The sequence below is a fragment of the Octopus sinensis genome, linkage group LG2, assembly GCF_006345805.1.
Source record: "Octopus sinensis linkage group LG2, ASM634580v1, whole genome shotgun sequence".
NCBI lineage: Eukaryota > Metazoa > Mollusca > Cephalopoda > Octopoda > Octopodidae > Octopus > Octopus sinensis.
This window is the reverse complement of record NC_042998.1, coordinates 126327796-126349448: the sequence shown is the minus strand read 5'-3', so window position 1 is coordinate 126349448 and position 21653 is coordinate 126327796. Positions and strand designations below refer to the sequence as shown.

Genomic DNA, 21653 nt, shown 5'->3' with positions numbered 1-21653 from the left:
CAATTGTATATACACACATATATATAACAATGTGTAGGATACAATAGACTAAACTAGGTTTATAGAAATACACTCTGACAAACCTACATATATGATTGCATTTCTTTAAGTAAAAAACATATTTACAAAAAACATATACACCATCATATATATATATCATCATCATTTAATAGTCATTTTCCATGCTAGCAAGGGTTGGACACTATATCTATATATATATATATATATATTATATATATATATATATATTATATATATATATATACATATATATTGTACTTAAGTGCTTTTTAATACTATCTAGCATGTACACTCCTCAAAATAGTTTAAATTAGTAGCATGTCTGATTATTATTAAAATACAATACATCATACTTAATAAAAAGGCAAAACTAACTGGAGAAGAGACCAAGGAGATAGGACTACTTAGTTATAGACATTGCTGCACCAACAGTATTGCTCAAGTTGCCTAATCCCACTTCTACCACTATAGATTTATACAGATACCATTGCTATTTCGCATCATGAGAGAGTTATATTACAGAAATAGTGGAGACACGACTAAACTCTGAAAAAAACAAAAAAGCACTACACCTTTTGTTTTTTACTTCAATTTTGTTTTTACCACTTAGTCAAAGAGTGAGGCAGCACTCATGTCTTTATATATATATATTTAACCTTTATTTTTTCCAAACCTCCAAGACTTGTCAGAGGAGGAGAGCCAAATGTTTGTAACAGAGTGAACTCCATTAAAGACACACATATAGCAGGTGGTAGTATTAAATTAGATGAGGAGTTAAGCTTTGTCACTAGGATCACAAAAGTGTCTTCATAACTATATTCAAAGCATTTTGTTTTTCTTAAATAACAAAGCAGAAACTCCATATAATTGAGTGCTTTATCGACACACTGAGTTCAAATTCATGGATGAAGAAGGCCAGAAAGGTGTTGTACAAATTGTTTTAACTTAGGCACAGAGTCTTAAATATCAGCAGGAGGGAAAAGTAGATTACATCTACCCCACTACTTGATTGTTTATTTTATCAACCCAAAAAGGATAAAAGGTAAACTTAATCTCAGCAGGATTTGAACTTAGAAAGTAAAGAACCAGAATACCACAAAACATGTTATATGACACTAACTATTATATCAATACACCACTCTAAGGTGTTGCAATAATATTAAAAAAATACTACCCATAACAGTAGAAACAATGGGAAGCTTTGTGACCCTAAGTCAAACCCCATAGATGGTATTATCAAATTACCATAGTTAATCTAATTTTAGGCTTTCAATTACATACACCTATAAGCCATAAAACAGCAGAGCAAAATGAATTGTAGATATAGCATAAAGTTCGTGTGGACTCGAGTTTTTGCTCAAGGGTGAGAAAGTACTATGAATTAATAATGGAAAATATCCAAGTCAGAACTGGAAAGAAATAGTTATACATCAGATCAGAAAACAGTGAACCTCACAAACAAGATGGAACATTAAGAAATTCTTTATTTTTGAGAGGTTGTAGTGATAATAAAGATCTACCTAACCAATAATACTTAGCAATAGTTCAAGTATTACAGAAAAAATATACAATGACAGAAATTATTTTGGTTACTTATATCATGATGACGATGATCATCCAGTATCAGAGTCATCAAGAGCTGTTAACATCTTGCACTTGCAAGATTTTGGGTTAACAGTCTACAGTAGATACATCACTTTCATCTGAGTGGACTACAGCACTTGCACAAAAATACAATTCACCACTTAGTCGGTGCTTTGAACCCATGACCTTATGATCAGGAGTCCAACAGCCTGATAATTTCAACTTGAATATAGACTTACCACTTCATAAGAGTTTTATTTATGAAGTGTCAAAGTTATACAGAAGGGGAGAAAATGGGAAGCTGCAATGTTTATATCCTTCCTAAGAACATTTATAAAATAATGAAATTGTTCCAACAGGAAAAGAAATCATGTCCCAGACTAAGTTTGCCATGAACTTACAAACACCACATCCAACAAAGAATTACAGATAGTAGAGAAAAACTGGGAGCAAGAATGTGTTCACCATGAAAGATTAGACAAGTAGCTCTTATCAGATACTCAGCTACTGCATCTGTACATGAACTCCTAATCTTGCACATTTTCAAGAAATATTAGTTTTTGTTTGTAACAAAGTACTTTGTACTCTACATTTTAAAGGAAATTGTTCAATTGTGATGCCCACACTTCCTCTAAACTTTTCAGTAGCTATATTTAAGTTAATAAACTCTGGAACAAGGAACACTGAAGCAAACAGAATTATGTGCTTTATCTATTTGACTGGTTACATTGGTTTATGTCTGTAACTACTAGCTCATCTATTCTTGTCAAACCATCCAACCCATGCCAGCATGGAAAAAGGGAAGTTAAATGATGATGATAATGATAGTGTCCAAGAACACTTTACATAATATTGTTCAAATAGAATACAATCATATCCAGAATTGGCTGCTACTATTAATACTCATTTCAATCCTTCACCAACATTTTATTTTTTACTGCATTATTTTGTAAAGGATTAAACCTAACTGAAGACATATTTTAAGTTTCTCAATTGTTTCTTAATAATTAAGTGGTTTCTTTCATTCATCCCAACAGTTAGACATAAACCAATGTAATCAGTCAAGTAGATAACCTTACTCAGTATGTCAGGCTATCTACTAGAAATAAAAACCATGAAAAAAAAAAGCATGTTAATGTTACTTCCTTGATAATTAAAACTATCAAAAACTCCCATTACTGACACCTAATTGGAAAATTAGGTCTTTTGTTTTTTAACTTGTTTATAAAACAATTCTTATCTTCTATTTAATTTGTCTAGTACAATATTACAACACTAATTCTAAATAAATACTCATTTTGACAACAGATCACCATTTTCAAGCAACTTACTAAAAGAACTTTTGCTAACAAAGCATTTGCCTTTGGTTGTTTTAGCTATCCATTTCATCTATTGTCAAGTGAAATTTAATTAGATGTCTACTTAAGCTTCTCATTTTATCTTCCTTTTTCAAGGGACTCAAACTACTTTCTAAGGTCATATTAAATTCATTGCATATTTATTTCATTACAAAATTACATTCTAGCCTGCTTCAAAGACCTGGAAATACCATGTCTTCAAAATCCATGCCTTACATAGTTTTCATGTAATAGATTCAGAAAAATGTTAGAGTATGTATTTAGTTTTCTTGCTCTTAACTTTAAAATCATTTTGGTACTGACTGCTTTTCATCTTTCTAAAATCATTGAAATGTGTACTAGGCATGTACTTGGGAGGATTTAATCAATTTGTGTGTCTCCCCTGCAAATTCATAGATTGTACCAATGAAAGAGACCAGCAACTTAGATTTCTTTTCACTGGCAATAATTTTTCCATTTTCTATATAAAAAGGAAAAAATTGACATCTGCAAATTTTAATGGTATTTTATGTAATAGCATTCCTTCCCAAAGTCAACATAGAAATTAAGATTTCATTATTAAGAAGGGGAAATGAAGGATGTGCCCAAAAGTACAACAATGGTTTTAAAACATTATTCTAAATGTGACCACCCTGTTCTAAAATTTAGAGCTTAAAGCATGTAGTCCGTTTCAAAGCACATTAAAGAGTTAGTTGTTTGAGAGAGTACATCAAGTGAAACAACTATATAAAATCTATCATACTATTTCAAAATCCATAGTGTAGGGAATCCAAGTTTTCTGTAAACAAATCAACTGCCCATAGTTTCACAACCACTATACACTATGCTCTAAAAAATTAGAGATTCAGTATCTAGACAAAAACCCAACTGACCTCTTTTAATTAATGAATTTGAGAAAACATTTTCGCCCATGGCACACTAAAATACCTATTTTTTATCCCCCACTTTTACACAGCAGTCACAGAATCACAACTAGCCAGATCAATGAGGAACTAACTAATTCATTAGTCAAAAGTTCAACTGTATGCAACCTTTCACTGATTTTATATTGCATACTTGGTAAATGTACAAACACAGAATAACCTCCCACAAGTTGTATCTAGATTAAAATACTTTAGGTACTATGTATACTGAATAAATAAGTGCTTCATCAGCCTCTAGAGCTAAAGTTTGCTAACAAAATTTTGACAATCTTACATTCTATGCAATAAAAACAGAGATATGCCACAGTTGTCAGTAGCACCTTCTGGAAAAGGCAATGAATTCAAAAAGATATGGTTCAGAGTCATATCAAAACCATTTGTACAATGAAGAAATCCTTTACTGTTATCAAAAACAGAATTTTTTCAGTGATATAAAGCCTATTTTCTATCCTATAACTAATACTGATAAGGTAATCAACTTCAGCTTGTAATGCTCTATCACTGCTACCTCTAATTTGTAATACACAATTATCCACTTCAAAATGCCACCACACCTTGAATACACATACTGGCAACATAACTGATGCACATAACTATACCTTTTTCGTCTTTGCTCTTAGAAATCTAATTATAAAAGGTGGATTGAAATTTAGGGCTGAAAAGCAAGTTGAAATCATTCTCTTAATGAAGTACAAAGTAATTTTTCAATCTTTTTTTAATCTACCACGTCTGCAAAGATACAATTCTATTCAGAAAATTTGGAAACTTTCAAATGATCAATAATGTAATTAGTCACCATGTTAAGTAAATTAAAATACTACTCATGTATATTTTTATACTCTCACTAAAACTGTCAGTAAATATGATATTTGGGATGTAGGAACTTATGTCTTTTAAACAAGTACACTTATCCATCAACCAAACTTGGTTCAGCTATCAAGTGACCATATTAAATCTTCAAATCATTTTACTTATCATAGGATGGATTTTCTTATGAACCCTAGTAAAATTCAAGTCAACTTCCTACACAGTTATTGAGATAAATGTATTTAAAGTCCAAAAGCTACAAGCATTTCAAAGTAAAAGTAAGGCTACCCTATACCCAAGATCTTTTGTGGCGAATAATGACTTTTCACCAGGTACAACAAAGCAGGCTCTTCAAAAGTTTAGTAAGTTTATTTTCATTACAGAAAACCAAGTCATTTATTAGAACACCTAGAGTAATAAGACACATATATAAATATGTCATGTATCTCTCAACTAAGCATTATGCAAAACAGTATGGAGAGCCTGACAGAAGTAGTCACTAGTCGTTTAGTCCTAAGGAGCTTTGAGCAGGCCTGACCTATAGTCAAACGTGACTTTCTCAATATTTTCCCATGTATAGAAAAAACAAGGTTACATTATCAAACATAACTTTCCATTGCTTCAAGACAGTAGAGAGTGGTGATTTCAGAGAGGTACAGATGTTATTTCTAGCAGGTCAAAGTTAACAGTAGTGTTCCTACTGAAACTTTCAGTTTTCTAGAATCAAGAATGGTATCATTAGTGCACCGGTAGATCAAAAAGGGTTATCCAATTACTGAAATTAGGCAGCAAGGAACACAACAGCCAGTAGAAATGGTAGCAAGTGCATTGAAGTTTAGATGAATGAGACAGGACTAAAAACCCAAATCATGAACTATCAACATTGCCAGCCTGCTATTGAGCCACTAACTTGAAACCATCAAGGTGAGAATGAAAATAACATTTATCAAAAAGCAAAAAGAATTTGCTTTAAAAGATGAATGAAAGCAAAAATGCAATAAGACTTGTCATTGTATGGTAATAAATATACAAGGATTAGCATGCCAGAACTTGATTCTTACAAGATCTAGCAGGATTTGCAATTAATGCTTTTACAGATTTCTTGAATTTTTGTTCCTTCAACCAAACAAGAATTATATAGTATACTAGAATTTACAAGATTTGACATGCCTCTAATATAAGTATTTGTCCCAAGAGAGCAAATTAACTTCATTACAGTCTAATCCTGAACACATGCAAGAATTGATTTTAAATGTAGATAGCTATAATTCTAAAACAGCCAATGGTTATTGGAAACATAACACTACCAAATAACATTGACAGATAAGGAAGTATTTTCAGGCATAAGCGACTGAATGGGCTAACTATCCTGCTGCAGAATAAATGCAATTTCACATAAAATCACTTGAGTTTATGAAGACTAGAGGTGGTCTGGATAAGTAAAAGCCAATTGCTTTTATTAATTCACAGAAAGGTTAATGAAAAATATACTACTAAAAAGATGAGGTGCAATGACAGAAAAAGTATTTAAACATTTACAACAAATAAAAATGAATACCAGACAACACAAAATTGCACAAAACTAACACACAAATATATTGTGTGGTTCTCGAAGGACTTGAACATGAAACATTTAGCATGCTAAGTTTTTAAAAGATGGCAGAAGCACCTCAACAATAAAATATCCAGTAATTCTTCTCTGCTATCATCATAGACTTATCCCTTATTCTATCATTTGAGAGCATTAACTTTACAGAAATCTAATCTGCCTCCACAAAATACAGGCTTGCATCAAGCCAATAAAGAGGCTCTATACTGGCATTCAATGTGCTTGAAACAGCAGTCAAATTTCAGCATACCCTCTTAAAAAAAGAAAACATTGGCTTATATAATCCTAGATACACAACTAAGAATAGAAGACAAGATCATTATGTCTGAAACATTTTGTAACATAAGTCTCTATCATTAGGTCAGGCCTGAGGCTAAATAACAAGACAGCAACACTGATTTTATTTTGTTTTGTTTTTGTTATTGTTCTTTTTTTTTTCAGATAAAAAGTATAAAACACAACAGGCCTACTAACATTTTTTCCTACTCAATTTTCAAATAAATTATATATGAACAAAGACCTAGTTTTGTCAACTAATTAATCCAACAAGATGGTACAGTTTAAATTTCTATCAACTAAGTCACTGCCGCTTTTTTCAATTCTTCAGACACATGAGAACAAATCACACCTTCTTAAACAAAATGGTTAACAATGATTCTAAATAAATCAACTTGAAGTGTATAAACTAAAACTATGCACTACATCCTGTTTGACCACGGTAAATGCTTCTAAACATTCAAACAATGACAAATATCAAAGTAATTCATTCTCTTAGGGTTTTTTAAAGTAATTCTTAAAACATTTCTCCTTTAACCATTTCATTACCAAATACCTGTTAAAATATACTGCCTTTGTTTTAATTAATTTTGGTATTAATGAAGAATTTAATAAAATAACTTTACCATTATTAAACTGAAGTTTGGAACATAAACTAATATGAAATTTTTATAAGAGGTTTTAATTTAGTTCACTGACCCATGGGAAGTCTTGGGCAGTTTGGTATCAAAAGGGTAAATGGTTTACTAATAGTGTTCTAGTGATGGCAAAAGTAGAACTGTGTCTCTTCAGCCTCATTTTCTCCCTAACACTGTAGGTTCTCAGATGTTAAGTACTGTTACATGACAGGCTAACTTGTAACAGTAACATTCCTAAATAATGAATGGTATTAGATATCATAACATGAAACAATCTCTCTCACCCACCTGTCTGAGTACACACACACACACACACGTTTACAGGGTGAATGTGATTTAGAAAGAAATTCAGAGTAGGAACAAAAGGTTTGTTACATTACATATAAATGAACAAGCGAACAAGCACAAATATATATATACACACTGAGTAGTTTTCTTCCAGTACATAGACATAAATCTACACTCCTTTCTAGATCAAACAATACAAAAAACCAGTATCTCCATAAATTAATTATTTAAGCTTGTAACCTAAATGTTCATCCTATTCTTAGAAAAGTGGTGAAATTATTATACATTTATATAGAGCTCACTTTCTCTTTAAAATATATATATATATTATATATATATATATATATATATATATATATAAAATTATATGGATATAAGCTATAGTCCATTAGCGATATAATGGACTATATCAAAAATTTATTTCACTCAATTATTGCATTTTCGTTTTTGTAACTACCTATTATATATGTATTAAAAGTCGAAAGTTTTTCTTCAGCCTAAAGACCCATTTGGCCAGAACTTATCCCAGTTTCTGAGGGGTTTAAGAAACTGGGAGTATGAAGTACCCCTCTGAACAGGATTCCAGTCTATAAAAGGCTTATTCCAGCCAGCTATCACCGGTACTCATTTTCAGGTGAGTGGACTGAAGCAATGCAAATCAAAGAGGGAAATTATTTGACCAATTCTGGAAATACAACATGTTAAGTAGATCTATTAAACTATTCTTGAGTAGATCTACAGTGCAGTCAAAGCCTACCTAACAAAGCATCCAACCAGTGCTCTTGCCATGACCCCCACTGAAGTCATCTCTGCTCTTTGAAACAAACTAGTGCTGCCTTTATTAAGATAGTGTAGTCTAGCATATACTATGTCTGAAAAAGAACAACACATGACTGAAATGTTTTTGATCATAGATTTCGACTTGACTGGGAGCCAACTTGGGGCTAAACAACAACTTCTGCAGTATTGTATGATTTACACTTGTGAGTTATGTTATAGGGTAACACACTATGTATGAGGTATGGAAACCAAAAGAATTAAGAAATTTTTAACAAAAACGGTTTTGGAATCACTGTTATAGATAAATAATCATAATCACTTAGCTAATCATAAAGTTATTCTTGTATGTAAAAAAAGTAAAATCAATATGTTGACCCCACTATAATAGTTTGCCAAATCAGATGGGATAAAAGTTGAAGTCAGCCCTAATAGTTACTAAAAGAGGCAAAACCAAAACTTATTCAATCCAGACTCTTTACATATTAGCCATCTCCATTGTTCTTATATTTAAATCTTCTCAAGAAGAAACCTTGGTTTACACTCCTCCAACTACACACACAAAAATGTTTGTAACAATTGTGTTTGACAAAGGTTAAAAAACCACAGTACTTGTATTGATACAAGGTAATGAAACTGTAAGACTCAATGAAGACCCAGTGTCTATATCCCCTCTTACACTCATCTTTGCACTCCATCACTACCATCTTTATCGCTTTCTCTACTCCCATCCACCCCTATATGTAGGATAGCTATGCTTTTCTTTCTATCATACCCAGCATAAAGCAACTTCCCACTTCGTAGCAGGAGGTTTTCCTTTTCTTGTCTTGCCAGTTACTTAGGAACTTCACTAGTGTCAGTGGCACAATAATGGCACCCAGTACACACTATAAAGTGGTTAGCATTAGGAAGGGCATCCAGCCATAGAAACCATACCCAAGTTGACACTGAAGTTTGGTACAACTCTGCAGCTCATTAGATCCTGTGAAACTGTCCAACCCATGCCAGCATGGAAAATGAATGTTAATCGATGATAATTCAAGTAAGAGTTGAGGAACAAATACTCAGATATTTTTCCTGTATTAGACAGCAGATATCATTCCAACTTCATTGTGGTTGCCAACAATAAGAACATGTAGAGTATGAGAAAAATGAGCCAAGTTAGCAGTTAAATCTAAATATATATCCATGTTAGCTTCTATTGGTTGATATTGTCAGTTCTCATTGTACGAGGACCATTACCTATATCTTTAGAAGCTCTTTCAGATTGATGAAATCAATAAAGTATTGTGTGTGTATTTTTTTGTGCATTTATTCATGCTTAGATGTGTGTGGGTATGTTTGCATGTATGTATAATTATATAGATATGGGTAAGTACAAGTGCTGCACCTTTTCATAATGTTCTAAATGTGGAAGAGAATTCCTAGCATTGATAGACTTCATCAGCCATTTATGGACTCCCTACACCAGAAATACACACTGATCCTGAGTGAAGATCATCTTCGACGATGAAAGACCAAAAGTAAATGTCTACATCTGAATGTGTATGTGCATTCATTTTTGTCTATACATACATATTTGATCATCACTATATGTTGTCTGAGGATATCACGATACTCAGCTTCTGATTGCTACAAAGTCAACACAGCATGTGACAGGATTTTCACTGATTTATCTTGACACAAAGTTACACAAATTTGTAAAAGGGTGGGAGTGGGTGAAACCAGCTCAGTTGAATCCCCTACATTAGTAACATGATTGTTACTCATTTTCACTGACTGTGGATATAAAAAGAAGTTAATGCTGTTAGATTTTAACTTAGAGCACAGCAAGGTGAAATTAAATTTTGGTATGTTGGGCATTTAGAAAGGCATTACAGTATTTCTGAAAAACAATAGCTACCCAACTATTCACACTTTATTATGATGTTACGTGTTGCCAGAAATATCAGGTATGAAGCTTTTTCAACACCAATCTTCTTAAGGCTAAAATAGGTACCATGGAGAGATGTGCAGTTCATTGTTGAGGGCAGTAGAGACAATGTATAGCTGACAAGTGTTTCATTGGTGTTGTAAGTGTTGAATTTCAAAGCCCATGCAGGAAAGAAGTGTTGCAACAGACACCCAAAGGAGTCAATACTGTTAAACTCCAGAAGGTTTGAGTATGCTTATGGGAATTTACTAGTCTTTAAAACTATCTCAACTAGCTTGGCAGCCATACAGTATAAACATGCAAGAAGATGATGATGATGATATGAGCGATATCCTAAAATAGTAGATAACAAAAGTGACAAGATAAAAGTCAGAAAAATTGTTAAGAAGTGGCAGACTTAAGTGAAGTGATAAAAAGAAGTTTTTAATAAATATTCAAGCGTGGTTGATGTTAGTGCCGCCTGATTGGTTCCATGCCAGTGGCATGTTAAAAGCACCATTCGAGGGTGTGGTTGCCAGTGCTTGTTTGACTGGCTCCTGTGCCAGTAGCACATAGAAAAGCACCATTTGAGCGAGGAAGTTGCCAGTGCCGCCTGACTGGCTCCCATGCTGATGACATGTAAAAAGCATCATTCAAACATGGTTGATGCCAGTACTGCCTGACTGGCCCTCGTGCCGGTGGCATGTAAAAAGCACCCACTACACTCTCAGAGTGGTTAGCATTTGGAAGGGCATCCAGCTGTAGAAACTTTGCCAGATCGGATTGGAGCCTAGCACAACCTTCTGGCTTGCCAGCCCTCAGTCAAACCGTCAAACCTATGCCAACGTGGAAAGCAGACGCTAAATGATGATGATGATGTATTTTAGGAAAAATGAACTCATCCTAAGAAAATTCAGAAAATATTTTTAAACTCAGTAAGCTTTTGTTCTTCCTGAGTTGGCATTTAGTAGTGAGCCAACGCAAATTTTGTAATATCCATTTAATATCTCACTATTGTGAGTTCAATTCATGCCAACATCAAACTGATTTTGTGTCTTATCACTCAAGGAACCATTAAATTTTTGATTAACTATATTTCTTTCCCTATAAACTGGCCAAATGCTGAATCAGATGAAATAATTTTTTCTTAAAAGAGTCAGATTATGCAAAACAGTATTTAGTTGTGTCCTTTTAAAATTCTGAGATCAAATCATGGTGAAATCAGCCTCACTTTCTTTTCCACTGAAAAGGAAAAAAAATAGCAGTTCCATACCAGGGTCAATTCAACCAGCTATACCCCACTTCCCTACAAATTGTTGTGCCCATGGAAGAAATCAATATTATTAACAATGCTCTCCATCTTAAAGCTTTATGCCTGGTTAAGAAATTATCACAACTACAGCTATGTGGATTATACTACTACTATCTCCACTTCAAATCACTACCTTTTCTATTTAGAATGAAATAATCTTAAGATTAACTTCTACTGAATCCAAATAAACAAAAACATGCAGTATTGGCTGCTTTTAAATCTGGTTAGTGGAGAGAAAGCCAAGTATAGAAAAATGATAGCAGAAGACATAGTGCCAAAACAGAGCTGGTGGGAGGATGAGAAGGAGGGACACAGATGTATGTTATCAGACTGATGGTAGTAAGAAAAGTAGGTGGAATGTGATGAGGGAAACTAAAGAAGAAAAGGTGATTTAAAAGGGATGGTGGGACAAAGAAGAATAGGGAAAGAGAAATTGATGGCGATATGTAGGGAGATGCAAACGAAACTAAAATGGGTTGGAAGGGTGGTGGATGATGGAAGCTGGAGAAAAAGAAAAGGAGAAATGGATAGAGAGGAAGTAAAAAGAGCATTGGTAGAAAGGAAGAGAGGGACAGTGATAGGATGGGACAGAGAGAAGAGCTGAAAAAAAAAAGCAACAGGCGGTTGGTAGGGTTTAAAAAAGAATAGAATGGTTGGTAGAAAATGGTAGGAGGGTTGGTAGAAAAGGAGAGGGAAAGTACAAACGGGCAGGTACAATAAAAAGAAATATGTAAACAAGAGAGGAGTTTGATAGAAAGGGGCAGAGAGAAGGTAGGTAAAATGAAAGGGACTGAAAGAAAGGAAGTGAAGGGCTGACATAGAATTTACAGATTTAGAATTCAGTGCGACAGAAATGAAGGGGTTAGACTGAGTACTGTGTGGGTATGTATGTGTATACGATAAGACTGAAGTGGAGAGATTTATGAATCAGCCATACACTGAGCAGCTGATTAGCTAACAATGACCCTGAAATGAACACTGATCAGCTGGCAACCTTCAAACAGATTGGAAAAATCGATACAAGAGCCAAACAATTTAAGAGAGAGGGAAATGAAAAAAGAGCTCGTGCAAAGATCTATCTTAGAAAAAAATAAGAAACACTGAAAACATTAGAAGTGCTACCGAAGACCAGGTCTTTCGATTCTTTTGTATCAAATATCCGACAATAATATCTATTAGATAATTTCCTCACAAGGCCTCCAAGTAAAATAAAATCAGTTTTTGCCAGAGAAATGTTAACCACCTCAACTAAAGTGATAGAGGGTGTATTCGAAAGAGTACAAAGATTGAAGGGATGAGTGTGTACGTGTGTAAGACCTTGTGTACGTGTGTAAGACCTTGTGTCTGTGCACTAGAAAGTGTGGATATTCTCCGAGATTGCAATGATACGTGGTGCAGCGACAAACATCGGAATATGCCAAAATCAGTGATCTCTAACAGGAATGTCCTAAAGCCTTGTTAAGTTGCATGTATGATAAGTATGCAAATACACACACACACAGCTATTACAGAGTGTGAGAAAATGCAACGGACGAGGGGAGTATTTGTGTGCGTGTTTGTTGATATTTGTACACCTCCTCTCCACCCAAAGAGTTTTAACGAAAGGCAATTAATCTGCAGTAACGTTTTTCGACATTAACTGATAATTTGCTCGGGATCGATTTGTAATGGCTAAACATCCAACAATTTTATCTGCTTCTTTATACAAAATGTAAACTAACAAAAACATTTAGCCAAATAAATCACTTTCCTTTACGCATATCTCTAGTAAAAATCAAAGTCGTGAGTAAAATACAGAACGAAAGACAAAACAAAACACCTACAGGTGAATTTTGCAGTTTGAGGCTACAAGTCAACCTTATTGAGTTGACAATTACACTCCCATCGTCTTGGTTTGTGGCAAAAGAAAAACATTTTTTTTTTACTTTACGATGACTAACTGCATACAGTGACGGATACAGTTGATAAAATTGATCCAAGTCGTTATTATTACAAAGATAAGATATAGTTCATACCGAGGAGGGGTTTTGGTTTTGTTTTGTTTTGTTTTTTTCACTTTAATCAAACCATGTCCCTAAGCGACACAGAAAAATTACATGACATTTAAGTGGAAGGATTTTTTTTTCTTGTAATTGATAGGTGTGGTCGACAGACCCGATCACCAACAAAACATTACTGAAATTCTATTCTATCACCCCTTCCGTCGATACAGTAGAATAAATAATTTCTTTCGCCTCTACATTTATAGAAAAGAACTGAGAGACTAAGTGAAACGTTTATGTCCAAAACGGACAGAAGCGGTCCAAATGAAATGGTTTCATCCGGAAACTGAAAGCGGATCACAAACTCAGCTTGCCGGAAGCGTACGCATCTTCTCTGCAGAACTCTGCGCTTTTCTCACAGACACAGTAGGCACGCTAGATCCACTCAAGATGTGCAGGAGTCCATGCGTATATTTTACGATACAATTAACCGACACCAAATAGATTGGATGGACTTGTATTGCCGCGAAACGACAAATGGCATCAAGGCCAATCAATTCGTACCTTTCCTCTCCAAAAATACATATACACATATTTTTATTTTAACTTAACAAACAATGATACTTAGTAAATCCCACAAATAGCTAATTTAACTGCTGAACGACACGAATAAGAAGTTAACAAGTAGAACACAATAGTGGTCCAAAAAAACAAGATTTTTATCAGTTCAATAGATTAAAAACTGTAGCCACGAGGATATTCTGAAGTAGTGACATTAGCAGAAATTGTAGTAATTATTAGAAAGCAGTAGAACGGAGAAACGGTAAAATACCAAATTGAAATAAGGTTAAACCTTTACATTTTGAGTTCAAATTTCGACAGGGAACAACTTCACTTTTTATTTCCCCTACTCAATGACAGTCGATAAGTACCAGTGAACATTCGATCAACTCTATAATCCGCCTCCTATAAAATAGTCTTCTGTTAATGTAACAAACCATCGTAAAAATGGAGCGGCGGATAGTAGAAGGGGTAGTAGCAGTATTAATAGTGGATTTAAAACGATAATGATAGTATTGTAATGTTAAAGATGGTCGTAGTAAAATAAGAGGTTCCATAGTATCTAAAGTTTAGATGGTTTTACTTCAAGAAGAGCAAGTTGTTATTCCATCAGTTTACATGTTTATGACTAAGTAAAACTCATGCACATACTTCCGAACGAATATACAAACACACGCCTTAATCATTAAGAAGGAAGCAGGCTGTTGCCGTTTACGTCAAAACCACTTCATAATTATCACCATCATTGTCATAAGAAACTCAATCAAACCTAAACAATATATGACAATAAGATGGTAACGGAAAAACAGCCGTAGCTATGAGGATATTCTTTCTCATGGTGATAGCATTGAATAAAAATAATAGGGCTAGAAGTGGCGCTTAGAATATATAACCACTAAATTTCTACGTATCAATACCTTGGATTTAGATATGAAGTTGATAGAATCAGTTCCCTATTGCATTGCTGATACTAATATTTATTTTATTGACATTTCATTTCCCAGGGAGGAAAAGTAAAGTCAAAGCAGTATTTATACAGGCGTAAGACGACTTAGATCCAATAAAATATCTAGACAAATAGTAAAGTGTCACTACGAATCATTCTCACATTGGTACAAGGCTACATACATGTTGAGAGATCGGGGAATCTAGTTGATTAAACCACATCAAATTTATTATAGGTATTTATTTTATTGACCCTGGAGGAATAAAAAGCTATGTTGACTACAATTATATTTGGACTCAGAACGAAAAGAGAGATTGGATATCCAAACAACCTTCAAAGAATTTTGAATTTCACATAAGCACAAGGTCATAAATTGATAATGGTGAATTCGTTTGAATAGCCGACAAAGTATAACTGGTACTATAAGATGTACAAAACAACCACAGAGGCGCAAGACTAAAAAAATGTTAAACAGCTACAGTGGTGCCCTGTCGTTTCGACTACCCAACTGTCTTCGCCTTTCAAACAACAATAATAATAAATACTTCAGTAGGGTGTAGCTGAACGCACCTTGTATACTTTTCCGAAAGCTCCATCTCCCAACTCGCCGATTAAATCCCAGAATAGTTTTGGGTCGACATCTGTTTTGATACATGGATGAATGTTCTTTTTCTTCTTCAAATCGTCGTCGGCACCACTAAGGCGGAAGATCTTCTTAAAGTTACTGAAGAATGACATACTGTCTTTTTTTTTTCCTAGTGTGATATATAATTTGTACTTTTTTTTGTTTTGTTGTGGTTCTTTTTGTCTCCGTTGAAAATGAATTTACAACGAATAACGGCACCAACACCACTACTACTATATACACACACACAACAAAATAAAATCCTGTTGTACTCCTCTGTGTGTGTATGTAACACACTGTTGAAATTGAGATACAAGCACGTAAAAGCCTACATGTGGGTGTCTGTGTGTATATACTATTACTGGATCTTGTGTCACAATACAACACAACACACCCTTATTCTGATTGAATTTAGACGTTTGACAGTTTGGTTATTGGTTTGTTCGATGAAGTATGTGTTGACTTGTTTCTTAACTGGATGACCAAAATTGTAAAATCCCTTGGGTTGAACTTATTGCTGAGGGGTCAGTTACAAATAATCTTGCCCACTCAATCACTCGTTCTCTTTGCTGCCGTAGGGTATCAACTATTAGAGAATGTTAACATATGAGAGCAAAGGCGTTGTTTTTTTTTTTTCTCTTTTCCTTTTTACTTTCTTTAAATCCAAGTCCAAAATAACAGGCAATTGATCGTTGGAAATTACTTCTCTCTTTGTATATGAAGATGTGCGTGTTTCTCTCCGGTGGGTAGGTGTGGTAACTTCAAACTTGTAATTAAAGAAAATGTTGATATTCCACGATATAATAAAATTGGAGTCTTTTTTTACGAGTGCAACAACGTCTTAGATTTACAGGAGTTATGACAAAACGGGATGTTAGGATGCTCATGCCTTCGCTAAGGGTATGTTATTAGGCAACGTAAGTGGAATGGCTTCAACCGGGAATTTGATAACAATAACACTTCCTTCCGACAGTTCTGAAGTAACAAGCAGTATTATAAATATTATATGATGATAATAGTGTCAATAATAAACTGTTTTGTTGTTGAAGCAAGCTTTCAGCAAATCAGACATTGAACTATAGACAATTCCGTGGAAACACATTCAATAAAAAGATATTTGGTTGCAGAGGTGGGCAGGGCTGTAACGCCAATCAACAATCATTAATGCAAGCAAAATAGAGAAAAGAAGACGATAGAAAAGGGGAATATACATGTATGTATAGATAGATAGAAAATACCCTTTCGTTGCTTCAAATGAAAATATAATCCGGGTTTTAAAAAAAATGTAAATAAATTATCAGAGACGATTTCTTGTAGTCATGTTGTGTGTAATGGATAGAGGAAATAATGGAGTGTAATATATTCGATTCTCATGAAGCTCTCCGTTGTGTGTCACTTGGCCAGCCACACCGATAACCTCCGATCACCATTCTCAATGTAGTTTTGGCAGCCATTTTGTTGTTTGACTATCCCGCATCATCTTCCCGTTTACGGCGCATGTCAACATATATCGCATCATGACGTCATAGCCTTCAGAAACACCTTTTCGCTTCTTCTTTCTGTTATTTATTTTTTAAAGCAACCCCCTACCCCGCTTTCCAAGCATATACCATTTATATACACACACACACACACACACACACACACATACACATATATATAATGCACACATTTTCTAACTACTTGCCAAAACAATTGTATAGTGTTTTCTTAAGAGTGAATGATTGGATTTTTATTTTGTTTAGAGTTTTCATTTCCTGATTCACCAATTCTCTGTGTTGCATCTCTTTCTCACCCCTCCCTCCCTCCCCCTCTCTCTCTCTTTCTCTCTCCCTCTTTCTCTCTCTCTCTCCCTCTCTCTTTCTCTGTGTGTGTGTATATATATATATATACACACACACATACACATATACACACACATTATCATCAGCAGCATCATCATCATTCAATGTCCGTTTTCCATGCTGGCACGGGTTGGACGGTTTGACCAGGTTCCATTGTTCTGGCATCGTTTCTATGACTGGATGTCCTTCCTAACGCCAACCACTCTACAGAGTGCACTGGGTGCTTTTAATGTGGCCCCAGCAATAATTAGTGGGAAAAATTTCCTTGGGAATGTTTAAAATCTAAACCATCCATCAAAACTGAAATTAATTGAAATTTTTGGAAAATATAAACAATACTTTCTGCAAGCAACTTTAGTCTGTGGCCAATTGGTAAAAACAACAGGCATGTTTCACACTTATTAAACTTCTTCAGCTAAGCATATTATACTTGTAGCATAGATAATATCGGTTAATAGAAGTTTTTGATTTACTTTATTATATAAGTGAGACTTACTATATTTGTATTTAACATGTAGATACAAGATGACATGGTGGAGAAATAGCATGTAGATAGAGCCATAAAAGATAAGAGGCCGGCCTTTCAAAGTTGGAGGAATGCAGGAAGTAGAGAAAAATATCAAATAGCTAGAGAAGAAGCTAGATGTCAAATATACTTAGCAAATGAAAAAGCAGAAAAAGTAGTTTACAGTGTTAGCAAAATTAGCACTAGTTAACAAAATTAGTTTACAAAATTTAGCTTACAAAATTAGCACTAGCAAATCTACCCCTATACAATGGAGACATAAAATGAGGGAAGGAAGTCATAACAGCAATATGCATTGAGAAATGTGTAAATGGACTTAATAGATTACTGGGTGATATCTTAGAGAAATCACATTATAGTTGGCAGAGGCAGCTCATGTATAGGAACTGTGGAACTGCAGCACCCCCTATTTCCACTCGATATTATCCATAACATTCAATATAATGATCCTTGTTTCTTGAATTCTTTCTTTATATTTGTACATTATATAATTCTATAGGCGCAGGAGTGGCTGTGTGGTAAGTAGCTTACTTACCAACCACATGGTTCCAGGTTCAGTCCCACTGCATGGCACCATGGGCAAGTGTCTTCCACTATATCCTCGGGTCGACCAAAGCCTTGTGAATGGATTTGGTAAACAGAAACTGAAAGAAGCCCGTCATATATATGTATATATATATATGTATGTATGTATATGTTTGTGTGTCTGTGTTTGTCCCCCCAACATTGCTTGACAACCGATGCTGGTGGGTTTATGTCCCCGTAACTTAGTGATACGGCAAAAAAGACTGATAGACTAAGTACTAGGCTTACAAAGAATAAGTCCTGAGGTTGATTTGCTCAACTAAAGGTGGTGCTCCAGCATGGCCACAGTTAAATGACTGAAACAAGTAAAAGAGTAATCCTTAAGCTTAATGTCAGAAGCCATCCTCTAGTTTATGAAAAAAATACAAAAATCCTTGTATAGAACTGTGCACTTCACAGTTCTAGTGATGCAGCATTTGGCTGTTGTGCACCTACATATCCAAGATAGGAAGCTTCACATAAGGGAGAGAGAGCACTATGTGAATGACAATGCCGGGTGAAAAGTAGTGTTTCTTTTTGATTCTGTATGTGTTGTGCTTAATAACGTGTATATATTTTTAAATGTGATAAAGTGTAGAATTAGATTATTATCCTGCTTCCAGCTTCAGTGTTGCTGCCAGGATTTGAAAAATATGGCACATTTCCTCACCTTATTTTGTGATTAAGGGTGGATTTTTGAAAAACACAGGGGAACTTGCAGCAGTGTTCAGTGAACAAATTAAATACATGACCCAGCAGTGGCTAAAACATGAACCAATCAAGTTTATGTAAAAATACACCTACACGCTCTAAAGTCTGACCCTGTGCCTTGATTGCTGTTAGTGCACAAGTGGAGTCTTTAGGGTTGCAAAAAATTAAACTAAGACTTACCTCTCACTGTTCTGGACATTTTGGTACCATGGTTATTTTGATTGACAAAACTGAGATGTAAACAACAGCATCTTCAATTAACCATTTTGAATCCTGCTCAAGACTGACACACTTCAATAACTATTAAATAATCACACACTATAGACTGACACACTTTTTCCATTTTATTTTCACTATTAACCATTCTCGTAACCCCCTTCATATCTACAATGGGACCGTGAACTATATGATGAAAATCCAGAGTTACTCATGGTCAGTGAATTTTTAATAAAAATGCGAAGGTGGTTTATCAATTCAAAAATCGATATCCACGAAATAATCATTCTTTCTGATTTTCTTTTCACTAAAAACCTTCATGATTACCTCCTTCATAATCCAAACGAATACTGTAACCATTGGTCCAGTCATCTGGCTGTGAAGAGGGAACAGACAAACAGACGGACATAATGCCCATTATAGTAAGATATAATGGACACAACGCCCATTATAGTAAGTGACAGACATAACGCCCATTATAGTAAGATCTACTCATCTATCATCTAAATTCACAAGCTATATGGTGGTGGGGAAATCCAGAGTTAATCCTTGTCGCCAGAATTTTAACAAAAAAAAAATCAAAGGTAATTTCTTAATACAAAAATCAATATCCACTAAATAATCATACTTTTTCACATTTTTTTTTTTTCGCTAAAACCCTTCTTGATTACCTCCTTCATAATCCCAAAAAACATTGTGACCATTGCTCTAGCAGTTTGATATTGAAGAGGGAACAAACAGACAGATAGATGGACGTAACGCCCATTATAGTAAGATGAGATGATTTGGTTTAACTAGGCAATATGTCAGAGAGAAATGAGATTTCATTGAGATGAACTGCATATCAAATGATAACAGCACACCCTTACTGATGCTAAAAGGAAAGAGGCATAGAAGACTAACAATGAGCAGCTGTTGAATGAGGAGATGCTAAATAGAGAGCAAAGAAGTCTTCGCTAAGTAGATCCAACAGAGGGACAGGCTTTCTGAATTGACAGCAATATGGCAAGTAGAATGATTAAGGACATGGACACAAGGAATTTAACTGACTTATCAGGGATAGTCACTGGAAAACTGAAAACATCTAACAAAGTAGAGTATAGGTTAGTCACTGAAAATAGTCAATCAGGTAATGCAGGAAGATATACTCAATAATTGGTGTTATTACTGATTTCAATATGTTGCATTTCACAAGTGTGGTGAACTGTCAGAATTGTTAGCACACAGGGTAAAATGCTTTGTAGCATTTTGTCCATCTTTATGTTATGAATTAAAATTCCACCAAGGAAGTGAGAATTGGCAACATGTGGTTCAGAAAAGACTTTTCTATAATGCAGGCATAGCAAAATTTATGTTAAACTGGGGTTAGTGATGAAAACAGGAATACATTTATTTACAGCTGAACTTTTGGCCCATTTTATTTCAACAAAGTCACTATCTACTGCCCCTCTTGTTTATTTGACATCTTCTTAAGATTGGTGGTCCTTCAAAATCCTTTTGTCCAGCAAATGCTCACTCCTTTTGGCTCTCTGGTGTATTCAGACCATCTTTCAAGAATTTTATTCTTTTTTTTTATTACTAGGTCTCCTTTCTTTGATTTTTATACATACTGTGGATGAGCAAGATGTTTCCCTTTTGTTTGATGTTTTGGAATGCATGGTATATGAGTCCCTGTAAAATAATTTCTCAGTGCTATCACATATCTTATCAAACCACTGTTTCTTTACCTGATCACGTTTTCTTTTTATCCTCTTATTTAGCTCTTAGTATTTTCTTTCATTGGTTTTGTTTATTTTCCCCTTTCTCATAAGTGATTTAATCTCACTTGTTGTCTATTTCTTAGCTGTTATTTGTTCCACTGGTAGTATTGTATTCTTTGGTTCAGTGTTCATACACTCCTTGAAGCTTCCCACTGGATTTCTACATTTTTTTAAATCTTGTACTATTACATTTCTATTTTTAACCTCCTCAAGTCTCTGTGATGACAATGTAACCTTCATTTGACTGAGGCATCTTTGGCCTGATGAGTAGCTAGTGGAGTTCCCCTCACTGAGTAATTACTACTTCTGAGGTTCTGCTACCTAGGAAACATGTCTAGCTTGGAGTTTACCGGCTCCACTCACTAAATTTGGATTTTTACTTGCACACACAGCAACCCCAGTTGCTAACTGTG

General features: G+C 34.6%; 1 protein-coding gene across 5 annotated transcripts in view; it reads right to left on the bottom strand.

Moving 5' to 3' along the window:
• Positions 1 to 17106, bottom strand: part of LOC115222253 (serine/threonine-protein kinase 10) — a 226612-nt gene extending 209506 nt beyond the window's left edge. For 3 of the 5 annotated variants that reach the window (XM_029792417.2, XM_029792426.2, XM_036499199.1), the window contains exon 1: positions 15565 to 17100. In XM_029792417.2, the coding sequence (XP_029648277.1) occupies positions 15565 to 15732 (168 nt within the window). In that variant the 5' untranslated portion in view covers positions 15733 to 17100. Of the gene's footprint in view, positions 1 to 15564 lie in introns of all 5 variants that reach the window. The other 2 variants (XM_036499203.1, XM_036499206.1) reach the window with 1 other exon arrangement.
• Between the last annotated feature and the right edge of the window lie 4547 nt (positions 17107 to 21653).